This window comes from Rhagoletis pomonella, unplaced genomic scaffold (genome assembly GCF_013731165.1).
Source record: "Rhagoletis pomonella isolate Grant_MI unplaced genomic scaffold, Rhpom_1.0 Rhpom_scaffold_00004, whole genome shotgun sequence".
In the NCBI taxonomy this organism is placed as follows: Eukaryota; Metazoa; Arthropoda; class Insecta; order Diptera; family Tephritidae; genus Rhagoletis; species Rhagoletis pomonella.
In genome coordinates, this window is record NW_023458558.1 from 9,447,049 (window position 1) to 9,471,265 (window position 24,217).

At 34.6% G+C, this 24,217-nt stretch overlaps 2 protein-coding genes across 7 annotated transcripts in view; both read left to right on the forward strand.

Moving 5' to 3' along the window:
* Window positions 1-8,502, forward strand: part of LOC118736961 (ABC transporter G family member 23) — a 102,549-nt gene extending 94,047 nt beyond the window's left edge. For 4 of the 5 annotated variants that reach the window (XM_036467139.1, XM_036467143.1, XM_036467141.1 and 1 more), the window contains 10 exons: window positions 355-871; window positions 950-1,098; window positions 3,284-3,425; window positions 4,840-4,935; window positions 5,032-5,217; window positions 5,337-5,535; window positions 5,610-5,859; window positions 6,015-6,075; window positions 7,369-7,700; window positions 7,757-8,502. In XM_036467139.1, the coding sequence (XP_036323032.1) occupies window positions 355-871; window positions 950-1,098; window positions 3,284-3,425; window positions 4,840-4,935; window positions 5,032-5,217; window positions 5,337-5,535; window positions 5,610-5,859; window positions 6,015-6,075; window positions 7,369-7,700; window positions 7,757-7,931 (2,107 nt within the window). In that variant the 3' untranslated portion in view covers window positions 7,932-8,502. The remainder of the gene's footprint in view (window positions 1-354; window positions 872-949; window positions 1,099-3,283; window positions 3,426-4,839; window positions 4,936-5,031; window positions 5,218-5,336; window positions 5,536-5,609; window positions 5,860-6,014; window positions 6,076-7,368; window positions 7,701-7,756) is intronic. The other variant, XM_036467140.1, reaches the window with a different exon arrangement.
* Window positions 8,503-14,032: 5,530 nt separating this feature from the next.
* LOC118736962 overlaps window positions 14,033-24,217 on the forward strand; it is a gene marked incomplete at its 3' end in the record, with an annotated part of 246,938 nt that continues 236,753 nt past the window's right edge. For both annotated transcript variants that reach the window (XM_036467144.1, XM_036467145.1), the window contains 4 exon segments: window positions 14,033-14,273; window positions 14,344-14,601; window positions 14,671-14,887; window positions 17,916-18,045. In XM_036467144.1, coding sequence (XP_036323037.1) covers window positions 14,209-14,273; window positions 14,344-14,601; window positions 14,671-14,887; window positions 17,916-18,045 — 670 coding nt within the window. In that variant the 5' untranslated portion in view covers window positions 14,033-14,208.

Below are 24,217 nucleotides of genomic sequence, written 5' to 3' on the forward strand. Positions count from 1 at the left end.
CTTGTTGCCACATTCACAGTTTTAACTGCAAATGAGGCCAGCTGCATTCCGAAAATCCTTTTGGTTCTGAAAGCTACTTTATAAGAGGCTTTCATCGTTTTTTTCTAGTCCTAGATTATAGTAAAATCGGAGTAAAGTTAGTACTTTTTGCCTTTTTTGTATGGGGCTCTTACAGGCAGGCTCCTTTTATTATTCAGGCTTCCCCAAACTTAAATTACACAAACCGTCCAAACATCAATTGGCTTGTGTGATAATACTTGGCCTTTACTAAAAAGTTTTGGATTAGTATTATTGTTCATAAACTTAAATTTTCATTTAATAACCAATCGCCCGCCTATTTCTCTCCAATTTTAGCTATGGCCTCCTCGGCGCCTCTGGTTGTGGCAAAACTACCTTACTCTCGTGCATTGTGGGACGACGACGTCTTGACTCTGGTGAAATTTTCGTGCTCGGCGGCAAACCGGGAACACGTGGCTCAGGCGTGCCGGGCAAGCGTGTCGGCTACATGCCACAGGAGATCGCCTTATATGGCGAATTCTCCATACGTGAAACAATGATGTATTTCGGTTGGATATTCGGTATGGGCACCAAGGAGATTATCGAGCGGCTGCAGTTCCTGTTGAATTTCCTTGATCTGCCTTCTGAGAAACGTTTGGTGAAGAATTTGAGTGGTGGCCAACAGCGACGTGTCTCCTTTGCCGTGGCCTTGATGCATGATCCAGAATTGTTGATTCTGGACGAGCCAACCGTCGGTGTAGATCCTTTATTGCGGCAAAGTATTTGGAGTCATTTGGTGCATATCACAAAGGCTGGACAAAAGACAGTCATCATAACGACACATTACATTGAGGAAGCGCGTCAGGCGCATACGGTGCGTATGAGTGATGCGGCATGAGAGTGTGTGCGAAGTGCGAAAGTGAGTGCAATGCTTTGTTAATTAAAATTTCAGATTGGTCTTATGCGTTCCGGTCATTTGCTGGCGGAGGAGTCTCCAAGCGTTTTACTGTCAATGTACAAATGTATTAGTCTGGAAGAGGTGTTCCTAAAGCTGTCGCGCATGCAGAGCCAAAAAGGAGAAATATCCAATGTAAACTTTAGGTGAGTTTGACCTTGACTAAGGCGTATTAGAAAACCAATTCATACATAAACTAATATCGTTATTAATAATAGTAACTTAGCATGTAACTTGGCACTAAAAATTTTTCGATTTATCAAAGTAAAGATTATTGAGAAAACAACCACAAACAAACACACACACATGCATACCAAATTATTTGTATTTAGAAGAAAAATTCATTCAAGCAAGCTGGTGTTCATAATCGCATGCATACAAACATTTACACGTCCCTCAGTGTGCGTTGTGAGAAAAAAAGCTAGGTGGACCAAAATCATTCCCTGATTTCTACAAAAGGATAACGTATTAACATAAAGGATAACCCCAGAGCCCTGATTGTGGTGCATGTGACAGTATTTGGAATTCAATTTACTATAATCATACTGAAACCCAAAAAAAAAGTAGTTGATTTTCTAAATTAAAAAACAAAAAAAAAATGTAGAAGCGCGTAATTTTGGGGGAAATTTTAATAACGGCTCATATTTTTTGTTGTATTTATTAAACTATTCTGCTAAAAAAAAATTGTATCATGTTGAGAAAATGGGCTTTGAAAAAGTTAAAGAAAATTACATATTTTTCAAATATTTTCCCATTTGAAGGACCGAAAGTAAGATGTCGTCTCATGCCGCCGGGCTAATTTTTAATATATGTATTCTTGCAACATCTTTTTTGTTTATAACAATATGGATTTTATAGTGCACACTAGAGTGAAATTTTATTTTTTCTCAGAAATTTTTCGAAGAATGGCTAAAAGTCGAGCAACGTAATATAAATGCTCACTTCTACCGGTTTCTTAAGACAAAATTTAAACTGCATAATGTTACTAACAGGGTTGAAAGACAGTTTAAAAGATTTTGATTACTCTGCCCCGAAAGTCTTACAAAAAAAGCTCCCTTGCCAACTTGCATGAAGAAAACTTCTTTTGACAGAAAGCACTTGCATGTACTCGTATATTATTTGAAATTGATAAATTCTTTTCTAGTTTTAAATTATCTTTTTTCTGTTTTTAGTTTAATTTCTTTTGATTTTTAGGTTATAATATTTCAAAAAGGGAAATATTTTTTTAATTTCTAATTAATTTTTTAAATGATTGTTATTTTTTCTTTTTTAATAACATTTTTATCTAATTCTTAGTTTATATTATCTTAAAAAGAAAAATATATTTTTTCAAATATCTATTTACGTTTGGGAACATTAGTATTTTATTTAATTTTTGGTTTAAATTATTTTAAACAGAGAAGTATATCTTTTTAACTTCACTTAATTTTTGAGCACATACGTATTTTTTTAATTTTAAATTTTTTTTCTAATGTAATTTACTTTTTATTTTTAGATTTTACAGGTTAAAAAACATTGTTGTTAATTCCATTTAAATTTTTTAATCATTTTTTTTTTAGAAAAATATATAAAAATATTTTTATTTTTAGATTTTACAGTTTAAAAAAACATTGTTTTAAATTTCATAAAAATTTTTTAATTTTTTTTTTTAGAAAAATATGTATATTTTTGTAATTTCATTAATTTTTAGAAAACTTATTGCTATGCATGTCTATGCAGAATAAGGCTAGAAGATCTTTCAATCCGTATTTTGGAAAGAGATAGTTGCCAGAATTGGTATATCCCAAATAGATATGTATATCCGCAAATAATTTTGTCCACCTTGCTTGTTCTGCACGACACACTGTGCGTTGGTTCACATTTTGTATTTGCGTGTGTTTGTCATTGTTGTTGTTGCTAACCAGCATTCAAAGCATCGTGCTTGCCAGCATGTAAAAAATAATTAATATATTTTTACGATTTTGTTTTTTATTTTTCCTTATTTTTTCACATATTTTATGCATTCTCACAACTCATCCTGCATTCGTGCGTGCCATTCGCAATCGCTGTCGGCACTATCGTTGTTGTTGTGTGGTTGTGGATTCACACAACTGCGTGCCTGCGTTCGTGCGTGCGTGCGTGCGCGCAACAATTACATACACATATACTTATATCTACTCGTATTTGTAATCGAATGCGTATTTTGTGACTCATCGCTCGATTTATGCGTTGGTGTATCGGTTGGTGATCATTATTCGATTCATGCGGTTTACAAAAAAAAAAAATAAAATCCATCCTGTTGTGATTGTTGTTAATGTTTATAATTAAATGCTCGTGACTATCGACTAACAGTAATAATATTTCATTACACGCCATGGCATTCGGCAGTAAAATGGATAAGCCCGGCTCGAGTCAAGAAGGAGGTGTGGTCGGATTGAATTTCCATCAGAGCAAAGAAGTGCTGATTAGCGAAACAAATGGATCGGTCTTTACGGTTTGTTAAAATATAAAATTTTTAAAGTTTTCCATCTACTCATACATGCTAATACATAACTAGAATATATTTCAAACGATTAAAGTAAGTAAGCAAAAAAAATAGTTTAAGAAAAAGTCAAAAACTGAAATTAATAACTGAAACCCTTAAACGAATTCCTGAATTAATAATGAACTTCTTTCTCTACTGAATTTTAAAGTTTTGAAAAAGTTATGGTTGGATCCACTAAAGGCCATTGCTCGACTTTCGGTTGTATGGCATATTCTGAGAATCGTCTTTAGACTTTATGTTTTTCAGACTATTGTAAAGCATTTGAGGCTAAACTGATAACAATCGATAAGGCCTCATTACTGTCTAATTTAAAAAAAAAGTATACCCTTATTTTTTTATTTTGAAATCGAAGAATATTTAGAGGTCGCTCAAAGCGCCCAAAGCTTTCCAAGTATTTTATACGGGGGAAAAACAACTTTTCCTTGAAATGGTATACTTTTCTACCAGAAAACTCTATTTAACTGCAGGAGACTCCCAATAATAATACCCAATTGTTTATTTAACCATTTTTCATCGCAACTATAAATTATAGGTCCGCCAAAAACCCACAAAAACCCCGACAAATGCAATGGGGCGACTAATAAAAAATTATTAGTATTAAAAAATGGTTAAATAAACAATTGGATAATATAACTGAAAGTCTCCTGAAGAGAACCAGAGTTTTTCGATGGAAAAATATTGATTTTCAAGAATTCTATACCATTTTTACGAAAAGTTTTATTTTTCCTATATAAAAACACATGGAAAACTTTGAGCGCTTTGAGCGACCTCTAAATATTTTTTGATTTCACAATAAAAAAAGTAGGGGTATACTTTTTTCGACATACGACGAACAATCCTAGGGGGTGAGAGCATAACAATTCCGACTTCACTGTTTTTGGACCATTCTAATGTGCACAGAGTAAAAGCTATCTCTGAGTATCACCGGCCTATGCACAATCTTTATCCAATGCGTATATAGTAAAAGCTCTCTCTCGTCGTCAACCATATATACATACATATATAATTGTACAGAGAGCTTTTAAAAGGCTGGAGGGCAGGACTTAGTGGCAAACTGTACAGTAAACTCTTTTAAAATGAGAACGGCCTAAGGACTTAGCTTAGCTTTTCTACATCATGTTTTGTAAAATTGTTGACCAGGAAGTTTTCTGAAAATCATAGTTAAGCACCGATTTGATTGAATTAAGAATGTTTGCTAAAAATTGCTTCACTTTCATGCAGTTCAGTAGAATTTTACCGCAGCTGATTTGCGATAGCTAAGGTCCAAACCCAGGAAAATAAACTATTTCATCTCATTTTCTTTGTATTTTACATTAAAACAAAAACAAAAAAAAACACAATCACTATTTTTGCACACACACAGTTGAATCAAGAACCCTATGACCCGCCGCCGCCCATGAAACGCAACACTCCCAAAGATGAAGAAAGCTGCCAGGATTGCTATGCGAATCTATGCAAGGTGCGTAATATTTAGTGAAAACTTCTTCTCCGCCACATCCCCAGAAATGTATAAATAATTTAATGAAAAATAAATTCCTGCCCGCACTCCATCTAGGTCACAACTAAAGGCAAAATGAAAGCACTGCTAACCAAAAATTTCCTGCGCATGTGGCGTAATGTTGGCGTAATGCTGTTCATTTTTGCGTTGCCCGTAATGCAGGTGATACTCTTCTGTTTGGCAATTGGACGAGATCCGACTGGTTTGAACTTGGCGATCGTTAACAGTGAAATGAACAATACAGTGAGTACCTATAGATTTTTTGCAATCTTCTAATATACTAAATAGTTTCCAGTTCCTCTGAGCTATTATCGTTCATTATTAAACGCCCCAAATTCATTTCATTGCTTTTCGCCTTCCAGAATATCTGCTATTGGGAGGATTCTTGCCATTTCACGAATCTCGGTTGTCGTTATTTGAGCCATCTGAACGACACTATGGACAAAACGTACTACACGAAACTGGAGGAAGCTAAAGATGCGGTGCGTGTAGGCAAAGCTTGGGGTGTGCTCTACATAACGGAGAACTTTACGGATGCATTTGTGGCACGCGTAGCCTTGGGTATGATCAAAGAATTGCTTACAGCAAAATAACTAATTTACTTATCATTTACGATACCTTTATTGCCGCCTAAGGACGTGACGCTGACGATGAGACCATTGAGCAGTCGGAAATTAAAGTGTGGCTGGATATGTCCAATCAGCAAATCGGAGTTATGCTGAATCGTGACATACAACTGGCCTATCGGGACTTTGCCATGACGTTGCTGGAGCAATGTGGCAATAATCCCAAACTTGGTGATGTGCCTATTCAATTTAGAGAACCCATTTATGGCACAATGAATCCGTCGTTTACAGATTTTGTTGCACCTGGTGTGATATTGACGTAAGTAGTGGCTTGGTGGGGTTGGGTGCGGACTTCCGGTATGGAAATGGAAAGTCTTTCCATACCTTTTGAGCTCGCTAACTACCACATTTTTCAGCAACATTTAATGATATCTATTTATATTTTAATTTCTATTTTTCTTTATGGATTTATAGCATTGTGTTCTTCTTGGCTGTTGCATTGACGTCATCCGCATTGATCATCGAACGCACTGAGGTGAGTACGGTCATATGAGTTTAGTAGTTTTTGAGCGTAGAGAGTATATAATTATATAACTATATAGAATTCGAACTGCAAATAAAAACCAATCAACTTTTAAATATGCTTGCAAGTAGGTAAATGAGTTCCTTATCAGATACATACTTGGTTTCTCTATCCCTGCGGCCGATTTTTTCAATTTCCTACGGGCTGGTTAATTCTAAGAGCAAACTTCTTTTTTCTCCTACTCGTTTAGGTGTCGTACTGTTAACATCCGTGATAAGCATCGCCTTACCCGCGGCAAAGCTCCTTTAAGCTTTCTATACATTTTGTATAAGCGCGTGCAGAGTAAAACCACTTTCTGCCCATCGCTGCCTTACATCGATAAGATAGAACTTTTACATTAGGGGTATTCTCGAAGTCTTGCAAAGCCCTGTCATGGTGCATGGAGTGCACGGTTTGCAAAACAGAACCCCGACTTTCACCATGCAATTCGTACAATCCGTGCACCATGCAATGGCTTTGCAAGAGTTTTCGAGAATACCCCTATCATGTCCCTCTGTATCAGCGGCTACCAGATAGAGCTCCGATTCTGTACTCGTCCATATACAATTTGGGATATGTAGGAAAGCTAAAAATAGCGTATATAGTTTAGTCGCGGAAGCTTTTTAAAGCTTTTTTTTATATTCTGGCTTCAAGCTATAACTACAAAAGGGATACTCAGAGAGCGCTTTTACTTTGTGTGCGGCCATATAAATCGGAGTGAGAGCTTTCGGCCCGCGGGGGCTGTTTTGTGTACCACTGAACTACAACGACAGTTATAATTTGACGAAAATGGTACTTAGGCTTAATTGCGCTACGTAAAATTATTTTTTATTTTAATGGCCTTATTCATAAAAAATAAAGTAGGTTTAAAGAGCTTTATAAAATGACATTTTCATACAGTTTTCAGTTTATAAACCTTTTTTGAAGCTACTTTACTTTTTATGAATAAGGCCATAAGACTTTAAAACTTTACAATGCTTAACATAAATAAATCCGAAGTCGTGAGAGAGAGGATATTGAACGGTGAGGGAATAAAAATGTTTTCCTGTACCAGCGATAGCGATATTAGCAACCATATTGATAATGAATATTTTTTTTTTTTTTTTTAACGCATGGAGACAAAATGTTTGCAATAAAGCCCACCCAGGTCTTATTCCGTTATTAGGTTTTCAATTCCTAAATAAATATATGAAGTAGTTTTAACCATAACCGGCAAATGCTTTTACTCTAAAAGTAATTTTTTTTTGTTGTTGTTGCCATTTTCAGGGCATGCTCGATCGCTCATGGGTCGCTGGCGTTACACCCGGAGAGATTCTCTTCTCGCACGTCATCACACAATTTGTGGTCATGTGTGGACAAACAACGCTCGTACTCATCTTTATGCTGGTCGTTTTTGGTGTCACAAATAATGGCGAACTCTTCTGGGTGATTGTATTGACGCTGCTGCAGGGTTTGTGCGGCATGTGCTTTGGATTCCTCATCTCATCGGTCTGTGAGCTGGAACGTAACGCCATACAGCTGGCGTTGGGTTCATTCTATCCCACGCTGCTGTTATCCGGTGTTATTTGGCCCATTGAGGGAATGCCCATTGTGCTGCGGTAAGTTTAGAATATTTTCAAGCAATAAATAGATATTTATAAATCGCTCTTTGCAGATACATTTCGCTTTGCCTGCCACTGACACTCGCTACCACTTCGCTGCGCTCGATATTGACGCGCGGTTGGGCCATCACGGAGAAGGCTGTGTACTCGGGCTTCCTGAGTACGCTGGCGTGGATCCTTGGCTTTCTGATACTGACGCTGTTGGTGCTGCGAGCGAAGCGTGGATAATATAATTTGCAACAGTGGCGGCCAAGGGCACGGCTGCAAATCGGGACAACAAATTAATTAAATTTTTACTCTTGAGTTTTTTTTTTTTATAAATCATCGATACTAGAAATTGAGAAATTGTACATGTAAATTAAAATTTGTACTTAATATGCAAAGTAAGCGAACTGGGTTGATTCGAACTCAGCTGTATATAGTATATGTATGACTTATATATAGCTTGCGCTTAAGACCTTATTCATATTTGTACATATGTATGTAGGCATGTACATACGACCAATGTCGATTAAAGCTGAATTGTAGTTGTTGTAGAGAGTATATACTATATACATATATACATAAATACAAAAGAAAACACAACAAATACAAGTGTATAAGGTGTCTTATCCTAATTTTAGCATTAATTCATATTTAATAGATTATCTAGTTTATTTTACATTCCCATGCACGCACCGTTCTATTTTATCAGCTTTCTGCTCAACAAAAATATCTAGTTTTTACTTTAAACTTTACACCTTAATAAATTTAAATCTTATCTATGTCGCTTGAGGGAGTTATGTAAACAAAAATTTTATAATTTTTTATTTCCGATGGTCTCGAAATTCATGACGCAACAAATTTAGTTAATCGACTGCAACGAAGTATTTTCGAACTAAAATTTCCTTTTTAATTACTAAAGTCTTTCTTAGATATCGACCTATCCTCAACTCACAGCTCATAACTTTTTGTACTTAACTTATTTTTATTTTTTTCCGATAACATTAAGCTGTGCACACACACGAGAGTATGCCCTACATACATCCATATATGCACATGTAAGTCTGTTTCTTTATTTGACACTTCGAATTGTGTGCCTGTGTGCTCGCGTAATTTCCATCATTAAACAATATAATTTTTTTTATAAAATATTTTAATTTAGTTATCAATTTAGTTATGTTTTAAGGTTAAGGTTGTGTTTTTTTTTTTAATTTTTAAGTTTAAGAAAGAATTTAACAATTTCCCTTGTAAATAAAAATATATAAAAAATTGTACTTAAAGAACAAAAACCAGAACAAAAATAATGTAATACAACAACGAATTAGTCGAAATATAGTTTATTTGTATTTTGTGTATTCTTCCTCTGCTAGTCTTCTGTCTTCTCTAATTTCGACTCACTGTCCACTCGAACACAACTTTCGTCCATTTTTGGTACACTGATAAAAAAGTTTCGTAACGTCAACTAAATATCTCTTTCCCTTTTCTCAGTTATGCAGATGTGTTTTTTTTTTTGGTAATCGCTACATATCGCACCCTTTTTTGTTTTTGAATTTCTCACAATGCCCTCCTTTTCTCTAACATTATCTAACACGAATGGACTGTGATTATATTAATTTCCTTTAATTTTTATGTACACAAAAAAGAAATACGAGAAATTATAAAATGTATTTGTACATGCATAACTTTTTTTAGCTACTTTGTGAAATTCTTTGGCACTTTAAGTAAGAAAATTCTATATGTATGTACGTACATATTTATGCTCATTCTAATAATTATGTATGTACTTTGAAATACAAATTTATATGCATTTTAGTTACATATGCTTATGTATATATGTGTAAAAACATATTGGAAAGTCAAATAAAATAAATTTAATAAATTAAAATTCGTCAGCGTGTTGATTTACAAGGAATATCTATGCCAGAAAAAAACATTGTGAATGCCTATTAGGAAGTACATTCATCTAATCCGCGTCAGAATATATAGAGTCTATTATACCAAATACTACTGTCGCAGATGAAATTTAGTAGGACTATGCCACTAAATTCTGAAATTAAGAACATTCTCTTTTTAACAAATTCTGAAATTAGGACCATTTCCTTTTTAATCAATTAACGATACGAACGAACGGTCAAATTTTCCGAATACATATTTAGCAAATACAATTGGGGTGTTCACAGTTCGTTCCAAATAGTGTCTCAAAATGTAGACGTCTACATTTTAAGACGTTTTCTAACCGTAAAATCTGTGGTGTTGTTGTTTCCCATACAAAATTGGAAAACGACGCCGTCTACATTTTGTCACACTCAAAGGTATGTTTTTTACGCGTCTACATTTTGCAACCTCGCAGCAGGACTGCATTATGGCAATACTAATCACATTTTTTTTAATTTATTGGGCACGTTTTCTGTATTTGCATTTAATTTTAGCGCAATTTCTGATGAAAAGAAACAAATCAAGGAAAAGAAATAACAAATATTACGAATTGGTAATTAAGTTAAATAATTACAATTTTTCAGAAACAAAATCGAAAGGCGACATATAAAAAACGCATGCAAGGAAGAAATGTCTGGCAACACCAGCAAAGTTTTGAGACGATTTTGCGACGACTGCTAGAAAGGGGTGCTCACAGTTTGATGCTAAAGATGTCTCAAAATGTAGACGTCTACATTTTCAGACACAATTTGGAACGAACTGTGAACACCCCAATTAAGTTCCAAAACTGGTTTCTTGAAGGAAACTAACTGTTTCCAAGCAAATCAGTCATGCCAGATTGTGATAAGTATTAAAAATTATATGGACAATTGTGAAATTTTTCTCCCGTTAACCAATTCAAGCGCTGAGTAAGTAGGAATCTTTCTAGTTGTAACTGGTGTTTAATGTAACATGTCAGGAGCGGATTAAGAATGTGGCGCACGAGGCCACTATACATGTGGGGCCTCAGTTTTGAGTTAATAATTACATACAATTAATTGGAACAAAGTGTATTTTAATTTAAAGAGTACCGTTAATTATTGACGTTTTCTTTTGAAATTCTCGCCTCAATTCCTTTGTACTTGCCGCTCATGTTGCATGCAGTATTAAACGACGGACCACGGCAAACTCTCGTTTATAAACAGATATGGAATAGTACGAATATTTTGTCTTTTTGAAACGGCTTATTATTTCTGCCTGTACTTTCCGTAATCTCTAATATGTCCGGCGGTCATTCTGGGCTATTAGTTTCAGCGTCCGATGGAAATTTCCATTATTGGGTGAGTCGAGAGCCTCATCACAGCCAGAAGAAGCTAAGCTAGATTCCGCAAGATGTAATTTGTAACAGTGACAGCTTTAAGAATTGACAGTAAGTATTCAAAAATAAAAAAAAACACAAGAAAATCTTGGATTTTAATAAAAACTGAAGCTAATTTATGAATGTATTAGATGTTTTTAAATTCTTTTAGGCCTTTAGTAAGTAATCTACGGACCATTAAGTTCTTTACTATCAGCTGAAATATGTGTTTTGAATTCTTTGGGAACTTTGTGGGATACATATTTAAGATGTTGATAATTTAGGGATTTTTTCCTTGATTTTCGTGGGTAATTTAACAGAGAATATCTGGCATCACTGACACAAATGGAATTTTTAGTAGGCGCCAAATGAAATACTAGTATTTTTTAAAAGCGTACATATATCTAACGTACATATACATATATATATATATAGGTACTTATTAATGTATGCATATAGCAACGGAAAGGCAACATCTTAGTGGAATATTCATATATTCGTATATTTGATAGAGAGTTGATGTATTCTTGATCCTATGTGTTTGTAGACCAAGTGCACACCTTCCTACATTCCATAATTATAATTCTATCAACGTATCAATAGAAAATTTTCATAGAATGAGATATATAATGACGAGAGCGGCCAATAGTATTAGCACATTTATTTGTAAGTCTTGGCACATAAAGAACAACACAACGGCGGTAAATGCAGAACGCTTTGCGGCGCTAAAATGTAGGCGATTTGCAATAGTATTTGTTAATATATATCTACTTGAGTAAAATTATCACATACACGCTGTTTAGTAAGCGTCGTTTATTTTAAAAACATAGACTACAGCTTAATGGCGATTTATAACTTTTTTTTTTTGATTTCCTATAACTTTATTGTTTCGAAAAGGAAAACAAAAGACTTAAGAGCGGAACTTTAGCTAAAAAGATTCATGATTTATGCTAGCTTTTTACACAATGTAACGTATATTTGCAAATTGAAAACGTTGACGTAATTCTGAAATTTAACGAAAACGTTGTTTCATAACAGTTATTAGATGAGAAATATTTTTTCCGTTGCTGTTAAGAGTTATCTCAAAACGTTTATTTTTCACGTTGCTCGATAACAGTTATTGCCCAACGTTTATTTTTTACGTTGCTTGATAACGGTTATTGCCCGATGTTTATTTTTACGTTATCTGATAAGAGTTATTTCACTCTCTCACTTTTAATTCATTATCTTTATCTTATGGGCTGTTTTTGCTTACGCGTAAATGTACATTTAGCGCATTTAGCTCTAAATGCTACTCTAAATGTACATTTATCCATACAAAATTCGTCATCTAAATGCAACTAAATGCAACTCAATCTTTACATTTAGAATCTAAATGCTAAAAGCATCCCTGTGATCTTCCAAAATTTCCACGATTCGAACATGGTTTAATGATAAAAAGTGGCAACATTGCTTTTTCGAGTATACAACCACTAGCTGCGTTTCAGTGATCGCCGATCGAGATTTCATTTATTATTTTACATTATTTGGATAAAGAAAAGTTACGCAAATTCAACATCGATATGATGCTGATAAAAATCTGGATTAATTTGTGATCAACTCTGTTTGTTTTGTTTCCTAATTAGGTGTGGAAAATATAATTGGCAGCACCGACAAATGAATATATACACAAACAAATGTTCGGTTATGGTTAAAACAATTCAGGTTTTTGTATTGAATTTTCGGTTTAGAATTTATTTTTCCTTTTCAGTAGGGGTTTTTGCACATTATCTTTTCCGTGAGAATTTATCGTAATGGATACGGATCTGAATAAGCGACTGGAACACGGCTGTTTGTCAAAAGCATACGATTTCGAACTCGCGTAAATGTACATTTGCTAAATGCGATAGCATGAACGCTCTTCGAAAACATATGTTCGAAAGTGCTAAATGTTGCATTTTAAATGCAGCAAAAACGCTGCATTATTCTCCACCTCCATTTTCATCAATATCCTAAACTTACAACGTTTATCAGACAACGTAAAAAATAAACGTTGTAAAATAACTCTTATCCAGCAACTTAAAAAAATAAGCGTTGGGAAATAACTCTTATCGGCAATGGAAAAAATATTTCTCCTGCATAACAGTTATCAGGCAACGTAAAAATTAAGCGTTGGGTTATAATTCTTATCGACGAAATAAAAAATATTTCTCATCTAATAACTGTTATGGAGCAACGTTTTTGCTATAAAACTTATAACTGTTATGTCCCTGATTCAAATACAAATATAAAATTATTACCAATTTGCAATAGCCATCTATGAGATTTAAAAAAATTCATATAAAAAATGTATTAAACATTTCTTCTTTTCTCGCATTTTCTGGGGGTTTTGGCGAACCTATAAAATATAGTTACTATGAAAAATGGTAAAATAAGAAACTGGGCATTATTACCAGGAATCTCCTGAAAAGAAACCGAGTTTTCCGATCGAAAAATATTGATTTTGAAGAATTCCATACAATTTCTACGAAAAGCTGTTTGACCGTTTTGAGCGACCCGTAAATATTTTTTGATTTCAAAATTAAAAATATGGTCATATTTTTCCTTCGGGGTGATAGCGTTAAAATTCCGACTTTACTTATTTTGGACCACCCTAAGCGTTTGCACAATTTTTTATATTAAATATTTGTTATCAAGCATTATTTCCTCGAAATTATGAAAGTATGACTTTCAGATTAAAAAAAAAAAAAAAATTATCAAAAACTTGAAACCAAACAAAAAAGTTGTACAACCTTCACCTTTTTATGAATTATAGTTTTCATACATACAAGTACTTTGAAAATGTGCCTCGTCGGTTTGGACCGTATCTGAAACGTTTACAACGTTGTTTACGTTCTTTGATTCTGACTGTGAGATGGGATTATCTGGAATGTATAAAGAAACGCAGCCGTTCTTCTCCTAAACGGCAACATTGCTGTTGGGATAAAAAAATCCCTGTTACTCAGAAATGTCTCAATAGCCGGGGGATTTTGTGATTCACCACAGGTATTTTTTGGTGTTTTATTTTTGTTCACCTCGATTTTACGAACAACCGGAACAAAGCAAAAACTGTTTAAAAATACGAAAGTGTGTGCAGCAATTTTTGGATTACTCACTGAAGAATTTTGTGTTAATTGCTCTAAATTAGTTATTTTTCAACGTTTGAGAATGAATAAATAGCTGAACAGCAAGGCAATTTATACTCTACTCATGGTGTAATAGGACCAGGAAAATATGGACAAATCATTGGTGAATCAGTTCACTTCCTATGTGGAGCAGCTACGCACCACGGAATGCAGGTGTGTTTTCCGCAATGGTTTACGTTTGTTTCCCCCTCATCTATAATCGTTTAATAAATCTTTTCCACAGCCAAAAAGGAAAAATAGCTTACTTTCAACATATCGCCGAATGCATTATGTCGCCTGCACTAGCTGGCCACATAAACTATGCCACGCATATAAATACGGCGACAACCGTGCTGCTGCTATTTTGTGAAGATCTTGATCCCGTGGTCAGAATGAACGCCGAAGAAAATCTTAATCGCATATTTCGTGCATTAGAAAAAACGCGAGTTAGTCGTATACTAATGGACTTGTATGGAGAGATCAAAAGAAATGGCAACCAAAGGTTTGCCGATTTCGTGTAAATTTCAAAAAATTTGAATTTAATTTGTTTTGGTGCTTTTTTCATTTCTAGGTCCTTGCGCATTTGTTTGAATCTATTTGCCTATTATGCACCGCAGATACGGGAACGTAACATTAAATGGTACGCTATTCGTTTGTTACCTTGTTTACAAACAATAGCGCAACGCAAAGAGACGCAGCTATGTGAAACCCTATGCGAATTTGTAAAGAGCTTTGGAAAGTGCTTGCAAATGGGACTGACAGATAGTGAAGCCTGTAACCTTTTCGAGGTAGGAGAAAATGCATCGAGCTATCATATAAGTAGTTAGCAATATTGAGCTATTTATAGTAGTTGTTGTTAAAGACCAGAAGTACTTTTTCTTGCCATTAGGGTACGGTTTTCGTTAGACTGCCCCTAAAATTTCATAAAACACATGCCGATATTTAGAATTTAGTTGCCTACGAGTCGAGCCAAAATCGATCATTGTTTTGGCTGATCGATTTCCCAGTCGACAGAAATCGACTCGTGTTAAGGCAGCTTGATGTTGAAAAATTTACCTGCAGTTTGGAATACCTGCATTTCATATATTTAACTTGGTTTTAGTTAATATTTTCGACTGACATACTTAGATTTGTAAACTGATTAAATAAGAAAAATTAGAAAAATTTAAAACTTATTTGTTACATATAAAGAGTATGAAATAGTCTGGCAGTGTACATTTTAAATTTACAATTTTTTTTCTAGTGTGCAATTTTTTATTCGTTTTCAAAATTATAATCCTAGCCATTAGCCAGGTCAAGGTAGCCCAATAAGTATAGGTAACCTACAATCATTTGCATAGAGCTGAAAATTGCTACGTATATTAGTAATAGTGTTTATTGTAAATAAAAAACGTAAAAAAAATGTATTCATGGTCAAAGGTTGTTGTTGTAGCCTTTCTGTTTTTGTTAGCCAAACTGAGGTGCAATAATACGGATGTTACCAAGTTATTTCACGCTGGTATTTTTACCGAAAGTAAATATTTATATTATTTTTTAAATTAATGATTATCTCTGAAACCTCTAATCCGATACGAAAATATTACTACTAAAAATTAGAGATTTAACAGTATTTAAAAAGTAAATTTAGCTATTCTAGTTTCTTATAATTTGACTTCATTTGCGAATTCAGCGGAGAATTTTCATATGAAATGTTAGCATTTGTCCTTGTAAAGTGGTATTATTATTAATAAGATGTGTGGCCTTCTCTAATTACTTTAATTCAGACCGCTTTCATCACTTCCGATGGTAATATTTGCATTTCATCCACTATTTTTTAATTAAACAGGACTACAATAAGTCGTGGAGTAGGCATACTGGGGAAATCATGGTACAAAAGCGCCTCACAGGTAGAATGGAAATTGTACATATTATGAAGAACACACATTTTTGACTGCCAAACCTCAGAAATAGTCATTCCAAAGAACAGAAGTGTTAAACCAGTTTATGTAGATAATTGCATGATCTACACTTTTGTCTCACCTATTATAAAACTTACCGGTTGGCTGAAAAATACAAAATAGAAATTTAAGTGACCATTGACCATGTCCGAGTCTCCCGAGGCAGACGAAATTCTGTCTCGTCCACGTCTGGTGGTTGTGTGCCCAGAACGGCATTCACTGGTCGGGAGTCTACATAAACCGAGACTGCCTCTTTGTGAAATCCGTTTAAGGCCTGTCGATAAGCTGTCGGGTCCAGAGGTTGTTTGATGAAGCTCCACGTTGTGGTTCTCAACCAAAAACTGCTTGCAGAGCACTGTGTTATGCTCCTTAATAGGGAGTATGTGGGCCTCGTCGTGCAGGTAGTGTTGCGGGGATATCAAAAGGTATCCTGTCGCTGTCCTGAGTGCCGTGTTCTGGCAAGTCTGCAGCTTCATCCACTGCTTCCTACTAGTCCCCGGTGACCACACGGGCGCTGTATAGTTCAGAACCGGTCGGCCAATTGCCTTGCAACGTTACTTTGGCTTGCCCCAGATGCTGCCGGCTAGCGACTTGAGGACCTTGTTGCGGCTGTGTACTCTGTTGACAACTGCGTTAGGTACGCTACTCCCGAAGGACCCAAATTCCACAGCATCAACATGCATATTCCGTCGGGTCCAATGGCTTTGTAGGCTTTCGCATCCCCGATGACTACCCTTACCACGCCGCTGGTGAAAACAAGAGGCGCCCTAGGTTTTGGCTGTTTGTGCAGCCTTCTGGTCACTCGACGTTTGGCTTTATCCACTGGAGGGTTACCAAAGTCTATTTCAACTCTGTCGTCACGCTTCGTCGGGTTGGACAATGACCTCGCGGTTGACCAAAGCTTACTTACACCAGATGCTCCATCCATTTCTTCCGCTTATGTACGTTCACAAGTTGCCGAATCTCTGAGTTGAGATCCCTGATACGGGGATTTCCGGGATCGGCCTGACGAAGATTGTCGCGCTGATTGGCTAAGACAGCCGCTTCAGCAGGAAAATTTGGACGGGGGTCCGAGATACATCCCACTGGGACGAAGCGGGCTGCAGCAGTAGTGACAACCCTGCGGAATTTACGCCCACCTACGTGAGCGTCGGTTGGTGGGGGTAGTGCGGTGAAGGCGCTTTCAGTATCATCCGCGAAGCCTTTCCAGTCAGCTTTAGAAAAGTTGACATAAACCCGGTGATCCGCGGAAGCAAAGACGGCTGGTTTATCAATCGAGATGATTATGGGCAGATGGTCTGATGCTAAAGTCAGCATAGGTCGCCATGATATGCTGTTTATCAGATCAGCACTGACTATTGTTAGGTCTGGCGAGCTGCAGCAGCTGCCCATAATCCTGGTGGGTGCGTCGTCGTTCATTGTGCAGAATGTCGAATCGTCTTTTCTGTTTAGACAGGCGTGTATGCGTCATTCAGGCCACTTCGACCTTTATTTACAAAAGGTTTGGTTTTTCTTCTCATTAACCAAAAATGCACTGCACGTCAACATTGAAAATCGCTTTAGATGGTTTAAAACTGCAATTGTAAATAAATTAAAGCACATATAGCACAGTAAGAAAAATACATAAATATACATATGCATATATGTACATATATTTGTGCTATTGCAGCCAGAATAAGTCGAGCGGGTGTGTACATCGCTTCGCTTCTGGTTGCTGTGCACACATAAAGGTTGAATTTGTTTCTGTTCACCTTACCAAAAAAAAGCCCCTTCTGTATAATTGCATTGGTCTCTCTCTTAGTATTCTTCTTCCTCCACCACTACTACATACCCATTTTTGGTATTTTAGTGTTTTAATATTTCATATTTTTCGTTTTAGGCTTTCATGGCAAATATGGGCGTCGAGTGTGCCGTGAAGCGACGATGCTCGGCACAAAATTGCATCAGTCTGATTGAAAACTCGCGCAATAAGAGCTTAATGGCCAATCATGGACTAAGCAAAGCGCTCGGTAAGTTTTATATACATACATTCATACAAATGTACATGCAAACAAACTTTGCAATTTAGAGAAACACTATGAAAGTCATTTTAAAAGCAGGATTCTCAGGCAATTTCACTACTTTAAAATGTAAAATCCAATACGTTTATTATGAGTTTTTTCCTCGAAGCGATTATTGATCGTACTCATTCAAGTCTTAACTTTTGCGCTAAAAGCAATGCAAAAGTTATCGACAACGAATTAACATCAAACACTTTTAAAGCATGCCACTTTGCAAGGTGGGAAGCTATACGGATACTACTCGCGGTACGCGTTGACAACGGAAATATAAAATGCCTTTGGATTTGAGGAAAAAGTGCTCAAAAAGATACCAAGATCGATGTTCACTATGATAGGGCAATCGTAGTGTCTTATGGGACGGTGGTTTAGGTTTTGAAAACTCCTCCAGTCATAGTCTCCCATAAAACTGCAACGTCTAGCATGTGTGCCTTTTTTACAAAATTTTAAAATTTAATCGTGACACCCCCTAAAAGCTTGAGGTTAATGGAAAAACTGCGATATACAAAATTTGAGTTCTATTGGAGGTGGTTTAAAGCTTGCGCCTTCAGTCAGAAGTTTGAAATGTCCCAAATATTGGTGTTTTATTTTGAAATTTCCTATAGTTTGTACTTTTTAATTCTTTCCCAATTAAACCTGTTTCCCGAGACGTATTCATATTAAACTTTTTTTTCTCTCTCTTACGCAAATGACGAATATTTATTTCTACCTACACATTTAAATAATACATAAGTATTTAAGGACTCCATTTCTGTGATTAATTAATTTATCGATATTAATCGATTTTGTTATCGAAATTTATGGATATTTTTATCGATTTTGTTATCGATATTTTTATCGATTTTGTTATAGTTATTTTTATCGATTTTGTTATCGCTATTTATCCATTTTGTTATTTATAATTTTATCGATATTTCTATCGGGTTTCTAATAGATTTTGCTACCAAGATTATTATCGATTTTGCTATCGAAAATTTTATCGAAGTTTTCATCGATTTTGTTACCGACATTTTTATCGATATTTTGTTGGATGTTACTATCGATTTTGTTATCGATAGAGTATAAAGATAAAAATGAAGATAATGGAAAAACAGAATAACATGACTGTTAATAAAACGAACAGGGGTAGAGGTAGGGATCTAGATAGAAAAAGGCAAAAAATATAACCTTAAGCAAAAGCAGATGTGTGTATGTATGTATATTTGTTATGAGACAAAATAGATATGTACATATGTAACGTAAGTTTCACTTCTCCCGTGTGGCCCAGGCGCACTTTTTTATATTAAAATTTAATGAGCTACAAAATTGCCTACTTTAAAATTTTGATCAATATTTGTTAAAATTCGTCGAAGTTTTATAAATGTTCTAAATTTTGATTTACATGTTTTTTTAGATAGTAAGTTATGTTTTCATAAAAAAGAATATTTTTTTTTTTTTTTAAAGAAAAGTAGCCAAAACCTGATAAATGCCTTTTCGCTATTTACATTCTCGCCATCGTACATTTATGTATGTATATTGTATGCATACATTTTTACGATCATTTTTCAAGTTTTTCTTTTTGTTTTGTTTTAAATAAAACTGTATTAAGAGATGTTAAGTCTTTTTATTCTAAAAACAATATTGTAGGTTCCGATTGGATGCTTTGGAAATGTCGCGGTTTTTGGCCACAAAAATCTGGTCACCGTACTAATTGTCCTAGTGTGTCGCTTTGTTTATTGCAACCACTTTAGCCGAACCTGTACTCTGTAGAACCACAAAGGACATTCTCCTAATTGTCCAAGTATGCCCCTTTGTCTGGGACAACCACTCTAACCTAACCTGTACTCTGTATAGACTAATAGCCTTATTCATAAAAAATAAAGTAGTTTTAGAAAAGGTTCATAAATTGAAAAATATATGAAAACGTCAATGTATAGAGCCTTTTAAACCTGCCTTATTTTTTTTTGAATAAGGCCATAATATTACATTGAAAACCTCGTAAATTCTATATATTTTTAGTTACCTTTTGGAAGCCACAACATTTTTTTTTTTTTGGGAAATATAATTTATTATCTCTCTCTCTTTTTGAAATTAGCGGCTATAACTTTAATTATGCGAATTAATTGTATGTACATATGTAATTGCAATACTTTAGTCTGAAACCACAGTTTAGAATGAAAGCAAAGTTTCAAAAGCACAGCGTTAATTTGTAATTTAATTTTTGTGCTTTAACTAAAATATTCCTTTTGAACAAAAAAGTAATTTTTTAATGCTTTTCAGTAACAAATATGTTTACTATGTATCTATTTGTAGTACATATACTAAATGACATGGATATGTTTGGGCTTTAAATGTAATCCATTACACAAGGAAAATATTTGCTAAGTGTTTTTATTTCATTGAAATTTTTTCATACATACATATTTATGTATGTATGTACCTATGTACATCAAAATAACATTTAACACATTAAAAAAAAGAAGCTAAAATAAAATTGTAACTTCCTTTGCTTATTGCGATGCTAGTGTGAAAATCAAATGCATAATAAACTGGTGAAAAAATAAAAAGCCACTAAAATGGGAATCCAAATTCTTAATGCCATATACAGTGTATTCTATTTATATGAAAAAAGAGTGTGCATACATCTACGCGAATCAACCAATAAATACATGTTCACTTTTAACAAATGAAAAAATTAAATATAATATTTACCGTAATAACTAAAATTAAAAATATATGAAAGAAAACAAAATAAAATGAAATAGATATCGCTCATTTACTTCAATACTGTCATAACTCAAAAAACCAATATCTTGAGAAAAACAGCTATAAAATTTTGAATTTCCATATATTGGTGGTCCTCTGCAATAACGACACAACCCAAAATTTCATATTTTTCAGTAGTCAATTAAAGATAATGTGTTTCGTAATTTAGCAATAATATACTTGGAACGTAATTATTCCCGTTTATGTGCAGTCTTTCTGTAGGGAGCTTTTAAATTATGGCTTTTTTCTAAAGATTTAGTAAGGCTTCGACTGAAAAAAATACGAAATAAGTAACAAAACTGCGCATCTGCCGGATTGGTAACAACTAAGCCTATGTCGCTTTTGCCAAAGAAAAATCGGTTACCTAATCCGCTATATAACTCAAAAACACGAGATTTTGAGTTGTGCCGTTATTGCAGAGGACCATCGATATATAAAATTATTGTGACTCAAAGCCACAAAGTTTCATCTGGCATCAGCTTAAGGGGAGGGGCCGATCCAGAGAACCAAACTGCACTCCCGCCCGACTTATCAGAGTGAGTATGAGTCAAAAGTTTCTGGAAACACTACCCTCGAGACTCCTGTGGCAACTTTGCTTTTACATGCACAACGACGTTGAATACCGGTTCATTACGCCACGAAATGACTCGAACGACGCGTTTTCGTTGAATGTCTAGCGTTAGCTATTAAGTCGCAAGATACCGAACTGAAAATCATCATACCACCTCCTACCAGTTTTTTAGCTGGATTTCGTCCGAAATTAAGTGCGCGACTCCAACTAGAGCGACGACCAGCAGCTTAAGAATTCTTATGCAAATGCTGAAGAAACTAGGTCCTGCGGGAATCTATAGAAACTCAGTCGCATTCTTGGTATCCCTTACCACTTTGATCATTACAGGGATCTGAGGAATAGATTCGATCATTCCCCTTCCCAAGCCAGGGAGGAAGACGAAAGCAGAAGAATCATACCATCCTTCTTTTTCAAGTCTGACTAAGCAGCTAAAACCAGCAGCGGAACACCAGCATGGTGTCTGTAAAATGTACGGCACCAAAACATCTAAGAGAGAGAGAATCTGAACCAACTTCGAACTTTTGATAAATAGGAAGGCTCTAGTCAATGTTCATTTCGAATGCAATTGACACGGCATGAATTGATATGAATTTGAATCTCTCATTGAATTCCGGAACGCCAAGTCCAATTTGCATCGCCGCCAGCCAGAGTCATCTTAGTGAGTTATGCAGACGATAGCACAATTATGGCGACGGCCCCAAACAAAACCAAAAAAAAATTCAAAACACAAACAAATGTGATTTTTTAAACATGTGGCAACACTAAAATATATTTCGGAAATAAAACCTTTTCAAACTCACTTCGATTGATACCCTTATTTTAATAATTCATCTAACATGTAAAAAGATTTGAGTTAAACTTTCTAAAACAGGTGGCAACCCGCTTCAAAATATTTTTAAACTAAAACCTTAAAGTGACATTAAAGCGCTGTAGATTGCGTACATCGACTTAGACCGTTTTCGTGGGCTCAGGTTCACGGTTTAAAAAATATACACTTATTTATCGACCCTCGTTCATTGAATACAAACCTCCAATTACTATATTAAAAATTCACATAGATATTTATAAATATTTAGTTTTGTATGTTTGCTAACCAGATCTAGAAAAAAATTGTATTTGGTAAAAAAGCATTAAATATTTCAATTAAACAAAAAATTATGGCCGATGAAAATACCAAAAAAACGCTGGCGTACATGAAAATCTCTTTGGCATTGCAACCACAAAGTGAACATGAAAATCGCGCTTAATTTCCATTAATAATGCAAATAGGGATTTAGGTAGTGAATCGCATTGCAATCATCCTTCTGATATTTGATATGCTGCTACTACAACAACCATACCAAATGGTCGAATGCTATTATGAAAACAGTAAATACATACATATATCAGCTGCATATGTACACTAGGCGACAAATGAAAGTGTACACCTTGTTCGCAAAAAAATGATATTCCAGGGACGCGGACTTTTATAACTTTTATAACAAAAGCCGTTAGAAAAAAATTATTTTTGGACTTTTATTTTATTTGAAATAAAATAATTGGCCAAACCGGACTTAACAATTAAACTTGGGCAAATACTTTTTAAAAATAAAAAAAAAAAAACATATTTGGTACCAAATGAAAGAGGACTAAAATCGCTTTCAAATTGAAATATCTAAATGAAAAATATTTTAATTAAAAATGTTATTTAATTACCATAGAACAAACCTCAGGTCAGGTATATGAAATTATTTTATATTAAATTATAAAAAAATTATACAATGTAACCTTCGTTTAGATATTTATTTAAAATCCTGTTCAATCCTCTTTCATTTGACACCAAATTTATTCAATGTGGACAAGCGGTTTGTTTACTATTAAGAAATAACTTTTATTCCGACCTTAAAAAATAAACTTAAACTGTTATTGCTGGACCAAAAAAATAAAAAAGTCGGATTTTTCAGTTAATGCTGGACTTCTTTCTAAAAAGATCGAAATCCAGGATTCTTGTGCAGGAGATCGTGGGATCAAAGGAACATCGATAACTTTCTTCTACGACAATATCTTGCCCCGCACTTTTATAGCGTCGAATATTTTATTTTCATGAATAATTTTTTGAACAATAAGTTCCTGTATATTGAACCAAACTTCTATATCCGTACGTTATTCAACGCATTGAATGCGAATTCGAGGTCTGTTAGCCTCCATCATGTCAGGTTCTTGAATAAACCTGAACAAAAAATTTCAAAAATCAACGGGATTTTTAAGCCGTTTGAAACCTGCACTTCATTCGACTAAAATTGAATGGACTAAAATTGAATTGGTGAATTTTTTTTTTAAATTTTTGTTCACTTTCATTTGTCGCCTAGTGTATGTTCCTGTGTATGTGACAATCGAAAAATGCAGTGAAATTTTCATACGCCACTACTCTACCTATTCTTTGCCTCAAACAAATGCAGGTGATGGCGCCATTACAAAGGTCTATGGAAAATTGGTATTAAAAATCAATAGTATCGCATTTGAAATGTACAACAAACAATTGCAATTTAGCATGAAAGATGTATAAGAGTATACATATGCACATATTAGGGTTTTCGATTATTCGCCTTATTTCTAAAATCGATTTTCGAAATATTCTAAAAAGAGCAATTTGATAAAAACTCAGTTCTCAATTTTGAAGATGACAAAAAAAAAACCGAATAACTCGGTTTTATTCTAGGTATCTACTTATTTCTCATAAAGTGATAATACTTGGATACTGTTAGTCAGAAATCGTGACGAATTAAAGAGATCTGTTAATCAACAGTTATAGCTTTTGTTAAAAAAAAA